The sequence below is a fragment of the Zeugodacus cucurbitae genome, chromosome 6, assembly GCF_028554725.1.
Source record: "Zeugodacus cucurbitae isolate PBARC_wt_2022May chromosome 6, idZeuCucr1.2, whole genome shotgun sequence".
Taxonomy (NCBI): Eukaryota; Metazoa; Arthropoda; class Insecta; order Diptera; family Tephritidae; genus Zeugodacus; species Zeugodacus cucurbitae.
In genome coordinates, this window is record NC_071671.1 from 49,898,061 (window position 1) to 49,916,697 (window position 18,637).

The 18,637-nt window shown below is 32.3% G+C and overlaps 1 protein-coding gene across 5 annotated transcripts in view; it reads left to right on the forward strand.

Annotated features, from left to right (window-relative positions):
• The window catches only part of LOC105217381 (acetyl-CoA carboxylase), a 26,875-nt gene continuing 8,238 nt past the window's right edge, over positions 1 to 18,637 (forward strand). Inside the window, exons 1-5 of one of the 5 annotated variants that reach the window (XM_029043538.2) lie at positions 1 to 166; positions 9,299 to 9,573; positions 11,207 to 11,331; positions 17,628 to 17,994; positions 18,334 to 18,622. In XM_029043538.2, the coding sequence (XP_028899371.2) occupies positions 157 to 166; positions 9,299 to 9,573; positions 11,207 to 11,331; positions 17,628 to 17,994; positions 18,334 to 18,622 (1,066 nt within the window). In that variant the 5' untranslated portion in view covers positions 1 to 156. Of the gene's footprint in view, positions 167 to 4,306; positions 4,595 to 8,634; positions 9,165 to 9,298; positions 9,574 to 11,206; positions 11,332 to 15,127; positions 15,460 to 17,627; positions 17,995 to 18,333; positions 18,623 to 18,637 lie in introns of those variants that run through there. The other 4 variants (XM_029043537.2, XM_029043536.2, XM_011192350.3 and 1 more) reach the window with 4 other exon arrangements.

Genomic DNA, 18,637 nt, shown 5'->3' on the forward strand with positions numbered 1-18,637 from the left:
CCACCTTGCTTTGGAAACTACCGTTCTATCAGTGCACCTGAATTCTTAATAAGTGGGCCTGGTGGACCGGATAACAGTTATTTATCTACATATATAGTCACTAAAAAGCAGAACGTGAATAACAATTCGATATAACGGTGACGTAGACAAAGCGAAATGGAAGTCGGTGAGTAAAAACGCGTACTCCGCTAACAAAATTCAACATATATAATCGATAAACAATTACCTTGCGTCGATCCACCCCGCACCTACTAAAACACCGTGTTAGAGACATTATAGTGTCATGAAATTATATTCATCTCAGTTTTTTGTGTTGTGTTATTCACAGAACAGCAATAATATAATTAGCATGTAAAAAATGGTGTGGTTTATTTAAAAGATACATGTGCGTCGTGTTTAAAAACAATGTGTTATTATCAAATGACGTAGCAAATTAAAACAAAGCTGTTTTCCACTTACCATAATGTGCCAAAAGCGCGACCACCGCCCCGTCGCACACTCATCTCCTACATCTATTTGTGTCTTGCACTTTCCCAATGTTTACAACGTTCGTGTGTTTGTTTTCATGCTATTGTCGGTACTCACCGGCTGTAGCCATAAAAACGCGCTAGCCGTTCATTCGCTCTCAAAAGTCGCGCCACCATCTACGCCGGGAGCACTAATTGACCTTGGTTTCTTATTGGATGTTGAGGCTCGCGCCATTTCTACGTTAACGTAATGTGTGCTGCCAGATGTACTGCCAAAAATAAGTTCTAAATCATGTTACGTTGCGTACAGTGAGTGATTTTGAATATGCACTTTTTAAAATTAAAAACAGTTGAAAACATGTATATTGTAAAAATTACAACTTAATTAAAGTGTTGTAACTGTCAAATGGCTACGATGTTTCGTTGACAGTGAACTTGTAGCCGAAACAAGTTTGAAAATATGAATGCACTGTGATGTGTTCTGCAATATTTCGCACTGTTTTCAATGTTTTCCCTCTGTTGACATATAAACAGATGTGTGTGTGTGTGTATTTATACGTGCATTGACATCAAGTTCGGATTACAAAATTCTGTTTTGTTCTATCTAAATATAGTGAATATTACTTCCTGAAAGGCTTAGTTATATTCATATAAATTGTATGAACTAATATTTAATAATTAATATTATGGAAAGTCGGACGAAGAAATAATATATACTAGTGTTAAGCCTCATAAGCTTTTGAGCCGTTGGTGGCTCATATATGCGGCATATCTGATGGACGTTTTATTCGAAATCATATCAAATCAAATTTTCGTCCCGTTTAGAAGAAATTAGCAAATGCGGAAACGGTTTGTTGTTGTAGCGGAAGAAATATTCACCAATTGTAAGAAATATTGTCAATTTGGCAGTCCGGTTCCGTTTCGGTTATGTAGACCAAACTTTCTCGGAAATGTCAGAAACGGTATCAAGATATACCATCCACCTTGTTTTAAAGCTATTCAAAGAAAATAATAATAGTACAATATTAATTTCTACCAGAAATAATGCAAATTTTGAAATAATATAACGACTCTGCAATATTTAGTAAATATTAAAATTCAGTGCATATGAGTGTCACAGCATTGCTTAATTGAACATGTCATCTATAAGAATCATCGATTTTTTGTTTCAATTGTATTTTTTTGGTGTCAACCTTTTAATTAATTTTTGGCGATTACGCCTACATACAAACATGTATACATAAATTGCGATTAATCGCATGATTGGAAGCTGTTTAAGTTCATGTTTCAATATTTATGGTCGCGTGTAATCAGTAAATGAACGCATGCCAATGTGTAGTGATCACAGCGATTTAATGAGAATCACCTCATCATCGTTTGTCTACGATTGCGCTAAGCGAATGTGTCTAATCGCTTCAGCGTCCGACATTGACATTGTTGATGTATCATCATCATGCCGCTGCTCTTGTTATTCTTTTGTTATTTTGCATCTTGTGCAGCAATAATAAATAATGTACAATAATATACAGATGTATATTTTGCGGTTTCGTTATCAATTTTGTAGACTAGTACAAATGAGTTGTATTACATACATACATATGTATGTATGGGTGCACGTTGCTACCGGCTAAAAATTATATAATTTTAAATCGAGAAAGTTTATGTATGTTTGTATATAACTTTATCTGCTTGGCCAAGGCAATTATTATATTGACATTTAATCTGGCACGCGTATATGTTTGTTTTTTCGACACCGCTTCTTGTGGTGTCTAGTAAATTAAGAGTTTGTTTAAATGTACTTATTGTCGTATATGTACATAATTAAAAGTACAACGGTGTATGTATATATATATTTTTTAAGTGCGTGGAATTTTCACAGCTGAGTTTTTACTTTTTCTTTTTATTAGCTAGAATGATTTTTATTTTTTTTTTTTATAAAAATAATTATACTATAAAGTTTTACTCTCTCTGTAACTCTAAATAGCTAAATTATCGTTCTAAAAATCTAAATAAAATCAACGTTTTCAAAATAATATTGAATAGAATACTGCCGCTTTTGTTGTTGTTGTAGCTACATAAAACGTCCTCAAAAAAGTTGTGGAGATTTTGTCAAGGTGACAATCCTTTAATTAATATATTTCGCTGTCCATTTCGATTCATAGTACCCACAACATTTGGAAAGAGCTCAGCTGAAGAGTAGCTACTTACAGAGTCCTAGTACATAGTTTGTTTTTGTAACGGGTGATTTTTTTGAGGTTAGGATTTTCATGCATTAGTATTTGACAGATCACGTGGGATTTCAGACATGGTGTCAAAGAGAAAGATGCTCAGTATGCTTTGACATTTCATCATGAATAGACTTACTAACGAGCAACGCTTGCAAATCATTGAATTTTATTACCAAAATCAGTGTTCGGTTCGAAATGTGAAATCCGCTTTTTTATCGACAAATTTTGTTCAGCGATGAGGCTCATTTCTGGTTGAATGGCTACGTAAATAAGCAAAATTGCCGCATTTGGGGTGAAGAGCAACCAGAAGCCGTTCAAGAACTGCCCATGCATCCCGAAAAATGCACTGTTTGGTGTGGTTTGTACGCTGGTGGAATCATTGGACCGTATTTTTTCAAAGATGCTGTTGGACGCAACGTTACGGTGAATGGCGATCGCTATCGTTCGATGCTAACAAACTTTTTGTTGCCAAAAATGGAAGAACTGAACTTGGTTGACATGTGGTTTCAACAAGATGGCGCTACATGCCACACAGCTCGCGATTCTATGGCCATTTTGAGGGAAAACTTCGGAGAACAATTCATCTCAAGAAATGGACCCGTAAGTTGGCCACCAAGATCATGCGATTTAACGCCTTTAGACTATTTTTTGTGGGGCTACGTCAAGTCTAAAGTCTACAGAAATAAGCCAGCAACTATTCCAGCTTTGGAAGACAACATTTCCGAAGAAATTCGGGCTATTCCGGCCGAAATGCTCGAAAAAGTTGCCCAAAATTGGACTTTCCGAATGGACCACCTAAGACGCAGCCGCGGTCAACATTTAAATGAAATTATCTTCAAAAAGTAAATGTCATGAACCAATCTAACGTTTCAAATAAAGAACCGATGAGATTTTGCAAATTTTATGCGTTTTTTTTTTTTAAAAAGTTATCAAGCTCTTAAAAAATCACCCTTTATAAATATAAGTTGAATAAACTTTGTGTTGTTTGTTGTAGATGCTTAAATTAGTATCATAACGTGCTTTGAAATAATATTTGTATAACCGTATAAGACGTTAAGCACGTTTATATGTGTGTAAGTATGTATGTAGTGTACTATATTTCAGCTCTATTCAAAAAATCAAATTGGCACCAATGGTACAGCAAATAATACATACGAATGGATTTACTACATGTACATATTTATGTATGCATGAATTTATGCATACATGTGTGTAAATGAGGAAAATTTTTATTATCGCATTGATTATACGTGCATAATAGGAAAAGGTCTATTTTTTTGCACAAATGTCAAAAATTCAAAAGTATCACATTCTAAGTATCATATATATTCATGTGATAAGCAGCTAATCGCAAATGTCGCACGCTTTTTGAATATTTGCTCCTGGCAGGCGCATGCTCTTGTATATATTATAATGTATAATTACTGTATATAATTTCTATATAAATGTATATATGAACGTTTTCCTTCATAAATATGCACCTGTACATTTCCATACATACATACATAGGTGTTGTGTGTATGTATGAGATCGGCAACTAAACAGCGGCTGAGTCGAGCGCTTGGCACAGCGCAACGGCACGCACCGGACCACAACACAGCACAGCTTGGCGCAGCGCGGCGGCAATCCAATTGAATCCAATTCCATTTGCAAGCAGTAGGTCAAGCGTATGTGATAACATTGCTGAATGGTGGATTTCAAGTTTCAGTCACCGCTCGACTGCCGACCACTCAAGAAGTTCACAAAATTATTCATGTGAATACCGCATACACACATATACAAATATATATAGACAGTCCAGCTCTAACTCGTACTATAAGTGATCGTGTATGGGAAATGTGCTTTCATTGAGGAATAGTCGGCTTTTAAAAACGCTGCGAGTTTTGCTAAATTGGAAATGTGCGTATTAACTACTATTTGTTGTGTGTTATTTGGCACCATTATATATATGTATAGCTAATAAATGCATAACGTTTATAAAATTTATTCAATGAATCAGTGAAATATTTGCGCCAAATTCAGTGACAACTAAGGTTAAAAAGAAAAACTTGAATGCAAATGTTGGTTAAAAAGATTGGTGCGCAGTTGCTATTATTGTGTTAATATTGTATAAGTTTTAATTAGAGGACGTTCTAAGACACCTACGTATGTACTTATGTTTGTTTGGAAGACACGACCTGGATTCATATTCGACCAAGGGCTCTTTGCGTATGAACGTTGCACAAAATTATTTGTGTAATGTTTAAAGCTGTTTCCAAAATAATAATAAAAATGTTAAATATGCATATAAATAACTGTTTAAAAATATTTTTTATAAATAAATAGTAGTGCTGAGGGGTTCTTATTATTTATCCCTTTTAAATACAATTTATGGTTTCTCAAATACAGCCCTTTAAATGATGTAAATAATTAATTGAAATAAATTAAAAATATATATTTTTAATAATAATAAAGAAATGTAAAAAATAATTTAAATCATAAAAAATAAAAAATTAATAAAAAATTGGAAATTAAAAAAGAATATTATAAATAATAAAACAAAATATATAAAAATTAAAAGAATCAAATTAAGATCATAAAAAATAATTAATTAAAATTTGAATAATATTAAAAAAATGTAGTGATATTAAAAAATTATAAGATCTTGGGATTCCGTAAAAAGTTTCAAATATTACATTTTAATTTATTTTAATATGAATATACTTTTATTTAATTCAATTTAAAATTAAATATCCCTACTAATACAGTAGTTGTGAAAAAATAAGTACCATATACATATATATAACTACACAAATATCGGAATAATATTACTTTTATCAACGGAAGAGTAAAACTGAGTCTTAAATAGAGAGCGAGAAAAAGAAGTTTTACCAAAAATTGTATAAGAATTTTAAACAAAAACACAGTTTGTAAAATAACAGCACAATAAATATTCAGTATAATTGTAAAAATCTAAATTCACATTATGCCATTGATAAGCATTTAAAAACTTCGCATGTATTTGTTTATTACTTGTGCTAATTTGTATGCAGATCACAGTACTGATATGTATATTGCATAACAAAATTCTAACTTTTTATTATTGTTGTGTTGTTAATTATGTGTCGTCGAATTTGCTGTCGGAAGTGCCGGCTAATATTTCCGACTATCTTAAACTATATATTAATTTATTTGAAATTAATTGCAACTAAAACACATAAAAAACTCGTTTAAACGTTTTGTTTATCGTCTGGAAAATTTAAAATCTTTTTTATAATATCTCAAGCTCACAAAAACCACATCTTGCAGTGGCTACCCAGCATTCAGCTTACAAAAAAAAAATGTATTTCTTATTCAACTGTTATTTCGTAGTGTTATTATATGATAATAATACTATTTTAGGCTTTATGTAAGTGTTTTGTATATATATATGTGCATACGTATACTTGCATGCACGTGCATGTTTATATATACTGGTGAATCGTATGATCGTTTCGTAATGTCTTATAAACTGACACAAATATGTGCATATATACATGTATTAATGAATATGTACATACATGTATATACATTTTTGTATCTTCTATATACATATGTATATTGCGTGCAATAGCTACTTGAATCAATTATTTCTCCAAATCACTCATACGCACTGTCTCACAATTTTGCGTCAATTCTAGATGACGTTTGTGTGTTTGAAGGAAGCGATTTATGTGATTACGAATCATGTAATAAAATCGTAATTATATAAAATTGTTTTTGAATTACAACAACAATTATATTTTTGTTTCAACTTTCATGCTTTTACAAGTTTTCACTTAATTACTTACTATTAATATTCATGCACTGATGCTAATGCGCTATTGGAATTCAATTACTTTGAAATAAAATCAAATCAACATTATTATTTCGGTTGGGAGTTCAGTGATGATATGTGAGCCGCTATCAGCTTATCAGTAAAACATTTGAAGGGTACACCAATGTTAACTTTGATTTTAAATGCAAAAATTGCAGATTTGATTTACGATAAGCCATTGATTTCATACAATTGAAATGATAAACTAAAATAGATTTATTTTTATGACCGTAAACATATGTACATTTTCATTATGGAGAGAACAGAATTGTAGCTGCAATTTATTTATGTTTTTCTTATCAGTGGCAAATGGTTTTTCTGGTTTAAAGCGGCTAAGCAATTCAGATTCAGATTATAAATAATCTAAAAAAAACTTCGTTGCAGCAAAACAGTGTTCGATTTATTGTAGAAAAAATACTATAAAAATACTGCAAGCTTTTGCATTATAAAATATCATTAAATTGCTAGTTTTTATAAAAATGTTCACAAAATATATTTTCGTTTTTTTTTTTTTTTTTTTTGTATTTATTGCTTTAGAATTATACATATATTTTTATTACTATTTCTTTATATTTTTGTACAATTAATTATTATTTTTTTCTAATTAATTGAATTGACTGACACTCTTTCCACCAAAAAATCATAGCTTGTAAAATCTGTTTTCACCTAAATTAACTTATACATTTCTATTTATAAGCGCAAAGCATGCGTTCATTAGCTTAAAATTGCTAAGATCTTCTTCCTTTTTTAAATAATATGAAAAATTGCATACAAAATGATGTAGACATTGACCTGGCCACTAAAAATAAAAGAGAAAAAATGCGAGCATATATACAAATGTATATACGTATCGCTTGCGGTCATTATGACCGTTGAACGCCGTACTACATTTAACTCATTTCGTATATATACATATGTATGCTTGTATGTGTGTCTTGCCTTTTGTTTAACTACTTCTATACCTGTCTGTCCGCATATTCGCTTGAATGCATTAACATATATTTAACATTTCGCTTTTCTTAAAGTTGTCAGCGTCTTTTTTTCACCAAATTTATGTGTTTGGATTTTATAGGTGTTTACATTAGAGATGCCCTATTTTTTCTTACCTTTTTGTTTTAATGATTTTTTAAACTGTATTAAATATTTCAGTTATGTTTTATGACCTATTTGCAATTATACTTGTCTACAGTGTTAACCAAAACCTATTTTTATTTTCCAATACACGAAAAAAATTATAAAAAAATCCATAAATGTTATGAAAATATGCAACTCGAGAGATTTTATTTTTATTCTTTTAATTCAACTAGAGATGCTGAGTGGCTGTTAAAAACATTACTTAAAAAAATTCATTGGTTTTTGATCTACCCTATATTATTACTATACTAATGTTATTATTTTTTTAATTTAAAGTATTCCGCTAAGGTATTCGTCACACTTTTATATCAAATGCGCCAAAATGTAGGCAAAACATTGCTTGTGTAGTTGTTCTTCCTACCTGAAAATATTCTCTATAGCTAAATTTAGCTCCTGATTACTTTTTTACAATACCTCTTCTTCTGGTATTTATAATATGTTTAGCTTGCCCTTTCGTCTTAAGAAAATCTATAAAATTCCCACAAAATTAAATATCTCGCATATTTTAACGTCTTTAATGTATTTACATACATAGATATGAGCTTATACGAGTTTTTTTGTTTTCTTTCTGCACTTTAAACTTTTACTTTTTCTCTTAATTTAGCTTTACTTTTTAGATTCCGTTTTAATAAATTTAGCCGAAAAATTAATTTTTGTTTGATTTCGCTTTCACATATATTTATACATATTTAACTATGTACATATGTATGTATTTATACATGTCTAAATGCTTTGATGTTCGTACACTTTATTGTAATTTGAGTTATTCTGCGTCGCCACGCTTTTAGCCCTTTTTAATTATTATTTGCCCTTTAAATCGCATTTCATACGCATACAAATAAGAAAAAGTAGAAAACGAAACATAAATATTTAATATTTATTGAGAAAGAAAACGCTCTAATACAGCCACACTTCACCTTCCTCCTCTGATTCTAGCCACGAACGCTTAGAGAATAAATGCACAGGCACTTAATTCAAGTATGCACACACACATATACACATAAATATATGCATTTGGTGCACTAGTGTTGTAAGCACTTCAGGCTCCAAACGCGGCTAGCATTATTGTCGCATGCCACAACTCAACTCAACACCACCTCGTTCGCTCGCTTTTATTTACCGCAATTTGTCACACAACTTCCATTGATCGCCTCAACGCTCACGCCATTCAAACGGCACCGTAAACAACAACAAAAACATTGTGATAGAAGTAAACAAAATCGTCTAACTGCAACAGGTGCAAACGTAACGAGCGTAAACGTAAACGAAACCGAAAGCCGGTGGTGGAAAGCAAAGAAAAGAAACTAGCATAAGTCGCACACACAGCTTGCTGTGGCAACATAAGTACATATTCACCTTGATCGATGTTCATCATCATCACCATAATACTGACAACGCTATGTCTTGCCATCACAATCGTTTTGTCAACAATTTCGCGCTCGGACAACGCTAATCGTAGTAATCAAGCCGCCGTATATGGCGCGGAGCATAGCATAAAAAGTACCTACTTACATAACAGTATATATATATATTATACATATAAACATACATAATATATTATGTGACCGTCTCGGCGCAAGTACATTCGAAATAATTTTAATTTTTTTCATTTTTTTCCTCTTCACACTTTACAGATAACAAAACATCGGGTGAGCCGCTAAAGGAACCGTCGCCAATCAACAGCAACAGCAGCAGCAACAACAACAGTGAATGTGTGAATCGCATTAAGAAAGTACAATTTTCGAATGAGAATATCACAATAGAGAATAATCATAACGACTTTGCTGCCAGCGGTCAATTACATCATAAACATTGTAATAACATCGAATTGAGTAGTAATAATAGTGATAGTAGCAATAGCGAGATCAGCATGAGTAACGATACGTCAACGGAGCGTCCCAGCTTTTTGGTAAGTGCAATGACATACATGGCAGCTAAATGTTTTAAAGTGTTTGCCGTTAAGTATCCCAACATAGCAAATGTTATAGGCACCTTAAATATTTCAAAGTCGTCTTTTAGGCGCTGGATGCTAGGATTTTGAAGTTAATAAGTAAGCAGATATTATAGTATCAGCCATCTTTAAAGGAGCATAATCTTTATGCTCGGTTGATGGTTTACGTGACAAATGTTAGATGAACGGATAGACTACCGTTGGGGAGTGAATACTGCAGAGCAGTAGAAGGTCTAAAAATGCAAAGATCTTCGGAAGGAATTTACTTGGAATATTTTAAAACTATTTAATCGATCAGATTCATTGTTATACGTAATTTATCCGGCTTTCGGGAAAGTCTGTCTGAAAATCTACATCCCGAAAGCTTTATTGTTGTTTTTGTAGCACCAGAAAACATTCCCCTGGCCCTTGGCTGGTTTAAAATGAATTCGTTCCTATTACATACACCCGAACGACCTGGTAACGGTTCTGAGACTGTCTCGGAAGTTTAAACATACAATTCTATATAACTGTCAGTACTGACTCTCTTCATTGGTGAAATCAAATTTCTGGTGATTCGATGCTAATAACTTTCTCAATGTTATCTTAAACTTCGGGATTACGGATTTCTTTGTCTCCACACCAATGTGCAGATTTTATTTACATCTGCCAGGAATGTTAGAAATTTCCCTATGGTCCGACCTCGTCGAAACAGCTCGTCTCTTGGGGCTCGCATTAGATCACCTCGATGACAATTTATTTGCACTTTCCCGTTAAGAAATGTTTAGATAACCATTACAACAGCAACGAAAGTTTATCTAAAATTTTCGGTTCCCACAACAGTAGTTAGGTCTACACAACCGCTGTTTGTGTTTAATCTAGAGCATTAACTACAATTAAGTCTACACAATCGAGTACGATTAATATGCCGAAGTTCTTTTGACTTTAGATCACACCATCTACGAATACGCTTAGATTCACTTTGGCTAGCGTCCAAAGAACTACTAAATTATGCTTAATTAAATATCAGCACTTGAGAATATTTTAATTTGGACATTTTGTTGTCAATTTAATCGCACACAACTTATTATACATACATGTATGCATTTGTGCTATGGCTGTGTACGACAGGGCGTATAAGGAACGAAGTTCAATCGCAACGATAATGACTTGTGAATACACTAACCTAGGTACAGTTTTTAAAAGTTGCAGCAACAAAAACAAACACAATGTTTACTTTTTAAAGTCTGTTCTAATAGTTGTTTACCGATTGAATATTTCATTGCATGCAAATTTAATATGAGTTCTGAGTAGGTTAGGAACTTGATATTTCTTTGCGCCGATTTTGCATACAAAACGTATTTACGTTTATATCTCTGCTTACTTAAAAATTAAAAAAATAGTAGCTAGTAGTTGAGTTTAGCAAAATGTCAGATCTTTTGTGAAATGTTGAAATTTCCTTGAAGCTAAGTTTGCAAATTTTTAATAATTTTATGAATAACTTAGCGCTTAAGATTTATTGGTGCAAAGCTGTAAAATGTTGCGTTTGTATTATATGCATTTTTATACCGTTAACTTATGACATTTACTCACTAATGCATTTTTTTTATAGGTTGGAGACGAAGTCGAAGCCAATGGACATGATGAAGTCAGCGAAGCTAGTGATGAATTTCCACAAAAAATGCAAAATGAAATTCGACCACAAATTGATTTAATGGAGCGTCGCAAACGTTTGAGGTAAATATAATTTAACATACAATATTTCGATATAATTTTTTACTTTATTAAAAAAGCTATTATTATCTTCAAACTTTTCGAAACACTTGTGAGTCAAACTAAGTTGAAAACCACGCTTGAAATATGCACTTGTTCTCTTATATATTCACAAAATTAATTTTTTATCTTTTATTTTTCTCGGACAATCTGTTTGTCACAATTTATATTTGAATAGTAAATTACCTCTAGACCGAGCTTAATTATATAAAAAATAAACGTTTCTCTTGCTGTTCAATGGCATAAAATATTCTTCAATCTTGTTTAAAAATAGTTATTTCGTTAAGAATCTCACCTACATACAGTGGCTCACAGCTTATTTCGTGTAAGCTACAATTTTGATAATACTTATATGAAATTAATATTTTTTGCTCTGAACTAAATGAACGAATGATGCAATTATATTGATAATTTAGTTTTAAATACAAAACATGTAAAAAAATTTACAAAAATATTCAAATTCAATATTTTATTAAACAAAAACCGAAAACACTCATAATTCATGGGTCACAGCTTATTTCGTGTGTTGGTTTTCTCGTTCATGTGATACCTTTAAATAACGGATGCAGAAAACTAACGGTAAATCAAAGTGTGAACTATGAATACTTAACAAGCAGTTTATGTTCTAAAAACAATGCAGATCAGTTGCAATTACGCGGTATATCAACATGGGTCCACGCACTTCAATTGAAAAACGCGAATTAGTTATTAAACATTTTCAAAGTGGAAAAACGCAAAAACAAATTGCTGAAATGGTTGATTTAAATTCATCTACAGTTAAATATATAATTCAGCGCTTTGTACGTGAAAATCGCGTGCATAACAAGGGTCGAAAGGCTCCTAATAAAATTTTTAATGAAACGGATGAGAGGTGGATTTTAAAAAAGATTAAAAAAGAACCAATGTTAAGTGCTCCAGCGGTGACCAAAGATGTTGAAATGTTTCTCGGCAAAAAATGTCATCCAGAAACTGTGCGCAGAATATTAAGGGATTCAAATTTTCATGGGCGAACAGCACGGAATAAGCCTTTTATAAATAAGAAAAATAAAAAAGCCCGTTTACAGTTCTCAAAAGACCATTTAAACAAGGACAATGCTTTTTGGAATACGGTTATTTTCGCCGATGAGAGCAAGTTTAATCTTTTTGCGTCAGATGGTAAAGCATACGTATGGCGGAAACCAAATACTGAGCTCCAAACAAAAAATTTACGCGCAACAGTAAAACATGGTGGCGGTCATGTAATGGTTTGGGGGTGTATGTCATCTGCAGGCGTTGGTCGATTGGAGTTTATAGACTCCACTATGAATAAAGAAGTTTACCTAGACTTACTGAAGCAAAATTTGCTTCAAAGTGCAGAAGACCTGGGTATACGTGACACTTTTCGCTTCTACCAGGACAACGACCCTAAACATAAATCTGGTCTTGTACAAACTTGGCTCATTTGGAATTGTCCACACCTCGTCCAAACACCTGCACAGTCACCAGATTTGAACGTTATTGAAAATGTATGGCACATTCTGGAAATTAATATTAGAAAACACCACATTTCTAGCGTCCAAACTCTAAAAGCGGCTTTGAAGGAAGAGTGGGGTAAAATATCACCAGATTATACAAAAAAATTGGTGGAATCAATGCAAAACCGCATGAAAGCTGTAATCGAGCAAAAAGGTTTTTCCACAAAATATTGAAATTTTATTTTGGTTTACTTTTTATAACTTTTTAGTAAGAATTTGTATACCACACGAAATAAGCTGTGATCCATGAATTATGAGTGTTTTCGGGTTTTGTTTAATAAAATATTGAATTTGAATACTTTTGTAAATTTGTTTACATGTTTTGTATTTAAAACTAAATTATCAATATAATTGCATCATTCGTTCATTTAGTTCAGAGCAAAAAATATTAATTTCTTATCAGTATTATCAAAAATGTTGCTTACACGAAATAAGCTGTGAGCCACTGTATGTATATTCATCTCTCAAATTCCCATTTGAACATTTATTTGTTTACAAAATTAGCAAAAAAGAAAAGTAAATATTTTGTCTAACCCTTCGAGAGATTTATCTATATTGCATAAACGATAGATATTTATACCATTCATAACATGTTATCATAATTTATAACTTTTTGCCTACACTGTTTATTAGATTATTAAATTTTTTTATCAGTTAACAATTTTAAAATTGTACTAAATGGTGCTCTCATTCTCAACGTATATAAATATGTGTTCACATTATCTCATACTATAATTTAAAATAACTTATGTCGGCTACACTTAATAGAGACACTAAATCTAGCCTGTCACACAATGTCCAATATATTATTGTTCAATTCCTACTATTGAGTTTTATTACTAAAATAATTAATGTATATTCCTCCATTTAATAAGCAGAGAAGAGCTATTAAATAGTCCAAAATAATATTAATTATTACGGGCACTTCGTAGTGACAATACATCCAGTTCTAAAACGTGACGCTTGTGCAATATAGCGCCATAAATCTGACACTTGTCACGATACATTTGGTGCTTGCTCTCTTCATAATAATATATATTATTTTATATTATTGGACACAGATATTTCTCACACACATACTGACACAGCTACATTATATTTCATTATTTTTAGTCATATATGTATTATATCTCCAAATGCTCTTCTCTTCAAACACATAGTTCAATAATTTAATTATTATATGACCACAATCCTTTTCGAGCTCTCCTTAGAGAAAAATGATAACAACTGTTTCGTATACTTTACATTTAACAAATCTATACACTTGTCACCTACTTCTGTGAGTATTATAAAAAATACTCTGAGAGCGCAATGCATATTTCATACAAAGTGTACTCAATTACATCGAGAATATAAAAGAGATTATGCCGGCAAAACCACAAGGCGTGAGTGGCTATGCGGGCGCAATCTCTGCGGGGTCAAAAAAGAAACAGTACTGCGGGAGCATTTAATTCACACACACACTGCTCATACCCCAACGGCGGTTGTCAAACTTTTTTGTTTTGTTTCAATAGTTCAGTTGTCAATATCATTTTTGCTGTCATTTTATTTGTTGTGTGCTATTACGCGTTCACTTCCGCTCATAAAATATAAAATAGTGAATTCTTTAAATATTTCTATGTAGTTTGTGCAATGTACATTTGTAAATGAATGAATAAACGGGCGAGACATAAATATGCGTTGGATACGTTTAGCGACCGGTTTGGCGCGGCCAATATCAAAGCTGAGCAGCAGCTACAGGTGACTACGGCAAAATGACTTTTAACGTTATTTAAGTGCGTATGTACATACGTATGTATCTATGTGTATGTATGTCTGTTATGTTTGCAAGCGTGAGCTGCACAGCTGATTGGGGGGCTGCCACCAACTATTTGTATAAATAATGAAAAATGTATGTACTCATACATTTGGACGGTGAGAATTTTTGCTGAAACGTGCATATATCGTACGTACATAGTATATGCGTCTGAATCGTATGGTTTGCACATATTCGCACTCAACGAAATTAAACACCAGTAACTGTGCGACAACGAAGTCAGTTACTCTTGGCACGCCGTGTAGTGTGGTTTATTAATGTGTACTTAAAGTTATCGCCGTGGATAAAGAAAAAACGCCGCCTCCTTATAGTATATAATTGTGCTTAATTGTGCGTTGTCAAGGATATTTTCTGTGTAGTGTTGTGTTTGACAAACGAAAGTGATTAGTCGTTTGATTTGGCCGGATTCCTATGCACGCATACAACATTTATGTTAGAGGAGTTTCTAAAGTGGTTATTCGCAATAATGAAACCCAGCAATAGACGCTTCACTATCGGTGAACCAACCGAGGAGGAATCAGCTGTAACTGAGTCTACTGCCAGTTCCAATGTCTTAACTCCCATTATAGTTGTGGATGATCATACGATTGAGGTAGCTAAACAAGCCGCGCCTGAAAATAACTCGGAAATAAGCTATTGCGCCAATTGTAACAACAATAATGATGTGGGCTTCAGACGTAATTCATCGCAAATCAATTTATCCGCAACGCAGAAGGCAGATCTAGCATTGCTATCGCCCGCACAGGCGCAAAGGACTATAAAGTAATCCTTACCTACATTCAGCTGAATATATAAATATGCATATTACTCATTAATTGCTTGCGTGTGCTTTTAAATATCACACAAATACTACATACATACATTCATACATAGTATATATGTACATACGTAATGACACTATTAACGCAAATGGGGCACTGTGTATGCTGAAAGTTGTAAAATATAAAGGTTAAAATAAATTATGATCAATTAAAAGTAATGCAAAATTCTTAAGTGATCATAAAAAAGCTGTTCTAAGTTCGAAAGTTCTAAAGTTATAAAGAATTGGGCAATTTGTTTTTATTACAGTAATATTTGTGTAAAATTAATGTTTATTAATTTTATATATTATTTTTATTTAATTTATTATTTTTTTATCTTATATTTTCATTTTTTTATTCTATTGTATGATTATATTTTTTTATTTGAAATACATTGATTTTAAATTCTCCACAAATTATTGCATATCCTTGTGTATAATTCTTTATTCTCAACAAACTTACTTACATACTTACATATATAGCAAAATATTGTGGTTAAGAAAATTATGCTGAAATTGTTATGAATCTTCATTTACATTTAACGGCAAGAGTAAATTTTTTTTGTACATTTATAAAGATTTTAAAGAAAATTACTATTTGATTTGTTATTGCAATTCAAGAAGAACGTTATTTGAAATTTAGATTTTTTTTTAATTTTCATAATTTTATTTGAAATTATTAAAAATTAAAATCAATTTTTTCCAACACAATTTCAATATCACTTTCAATGTCACTTTTATTTATTTATTTATTTTTTTAATATTTATTTTTTTATACGAAAAATATTGTTTTATCCGTTAATCACTTCGACGACTCGTTATCTACGTCCCAAAATACTATACTAGCACTTTACTTTTTGTACTTTACCACTGATAAAACTATTATTTATTTATATTTTATCATTATGATATCAAGAAAGAGACTTCAAACACAGATAATGAAAATTGGAGAGTGATAATATTTTGAAAAACATTAACCTTTAAAGATCCATACGTAGTTTTCTTAATACGATAGGATAGAATAAGTAAAATTATGAAAAATAAAATTAATTAAAAGAATTAAAATTTAAAAATTAAATATTTTTTTTTTAAATTTCATTAACAATGCTCATTACGATATGAAGGAATATTAAGAGCGAAATTTTCCAATATATTTAGCTCTACTTTTTGATTTATAATTATATTTACTGTGAAACAAACAGGAAAAAGTATCTTTTATAATTGTATGATATTTAAAAAAAACTTTAATTTATGAATTTTTATGTATCAATAAAGTGATACTGTAACATATTCCAAATATATTATATATTAATTAAAAATAATGATTGAACATAAAAACAAAGTTCTCAAAAATGCTACATAACCTCTATTTGTAGAAACATATTTAATTTTTTGTAATTTACTTATGGATTATGAATGAATTAAATTCCATGCAAATCTAGCCATCTTCAAACTGAATTTCATATAATTTTTTAACACACATTAGTTTAACAACAGCACACTATCACTGCCGCTAACCATTTACGTCGAAAGACATTGATGACCAACTACTGATTACGAAGCCACTACATTGCCTTATTGGTTTTTGTATTTTTTTTTTTTTGTCTTTATGTAGCCCACATAATTTTGACAACAAAGTTAAGTTGATGCCGCATATTTGTGACATACGATTTCTATATCAACTCTGCTCACTCTCTTTTACAAAACTCAAATATCAACAAACTGGTTAGGCACTATGTAAACACAAATGTACATTCATATGTATTTAAGTATATATGTATGTGGAAATGTGCCTTTTGGGTTTTATTTTTTTTGATTTTGCTGTATTCTTCTCATATTCAATTTACACCATCACGCCAGAGCGTACATATGGCGAGAGCCGCACACTAGTCACGCAGATTATATGCAGTGATTTTAGGCAATAAACATTTTGCGCTCCGCTTTTAATCGAGTACAATCAAAATTTGTGGAAGTGCACTTTATTTGGACGAGTCAGAGCCATTTCATTCCGTAGTTGTTTACACTTACACGTTTTTCATTTCAGTTTCATTTTTTTCGCGCTGCCATTAAGTTTGGCTAAATTAAGAATTCGGTCATAAAATATGCATAATCGTTTGTCTTTCGGTTTTAGGCCGAGCATGTCGCGTGGCACTGGTCTGGGGCAAGATCGATATCAGGACCGTGATTTTCATATCGCCACACCGGAGGAGTTCGTCAAGAAGTTTGGTGGTACTCGTGTCATTAATCGTGTGCTAATCGCGAATAACGGTATTGCTGCTGTGAAATGTATGCGCTCCATACGTCGTTGGTCCTATGAGATGTTTAAAAATGAACGTGCCGTACGCTTTGTTGTCATGGTCACACCTGAGGATCTTAAAGCCAATGCGGAGTACATCAAGATGGCTGATCATTATGTGCCCGTACCTGGTGGTTCGAATAACAACAATTACGCCAATGTTGAGCTGATCGTCGATATTGCACTACGGACTCAAGTTCAGGTGAGTGTGAAGGCCCTTGAAAATCATTTCAGCCATTTACGATGCTTCATAATGTCATACGATCGATTCACGTACATTTCCATGGTTATTCAAACTAAACTAAAAAAAAAACAAAAGCAAACACAAACAACAATTAAAGATAAACTGCTCAAAGCTCACATAATCAAACCGGATTTCAGTGTAAACAAGTAGGGAAGCTGCATTTTGTTTACTTTTTTATTTTGTCTTACATTTATTCGCTGCTATTGTCATGTAAGACGCATTTACAGTGTTAGGGCTGTCAATTTTTGCATTGACTTTGTCATACTATGCGAAGTTAATTTTGCGATTTTCTTACAGGCTGTCTGGGCTGGTTGGGGCCATGCTTCTGAGAACCCGAAATTGCCTGAGCTCTTGAATAAGCAGGGTCTTGTCTTTTTGGGTCCTCCAGATCGTGCTATGTGGGCGCTGGGTGATAAGGTTGCCTCATCGATTGTCGCACAAACGGCCGATATACCCACACTGTCGTGGTCGGGTTCCGGTCTGAAGGCACATTACAATGGCAAGAAAATTAAGATTTCAAGTGAATTGTTTCAACGCGGTTGCGTCAGTAATGCCGAAGAAGGTCTGATTGCTGCTAAAAAGATTGGTGAGTTGAAGTTTT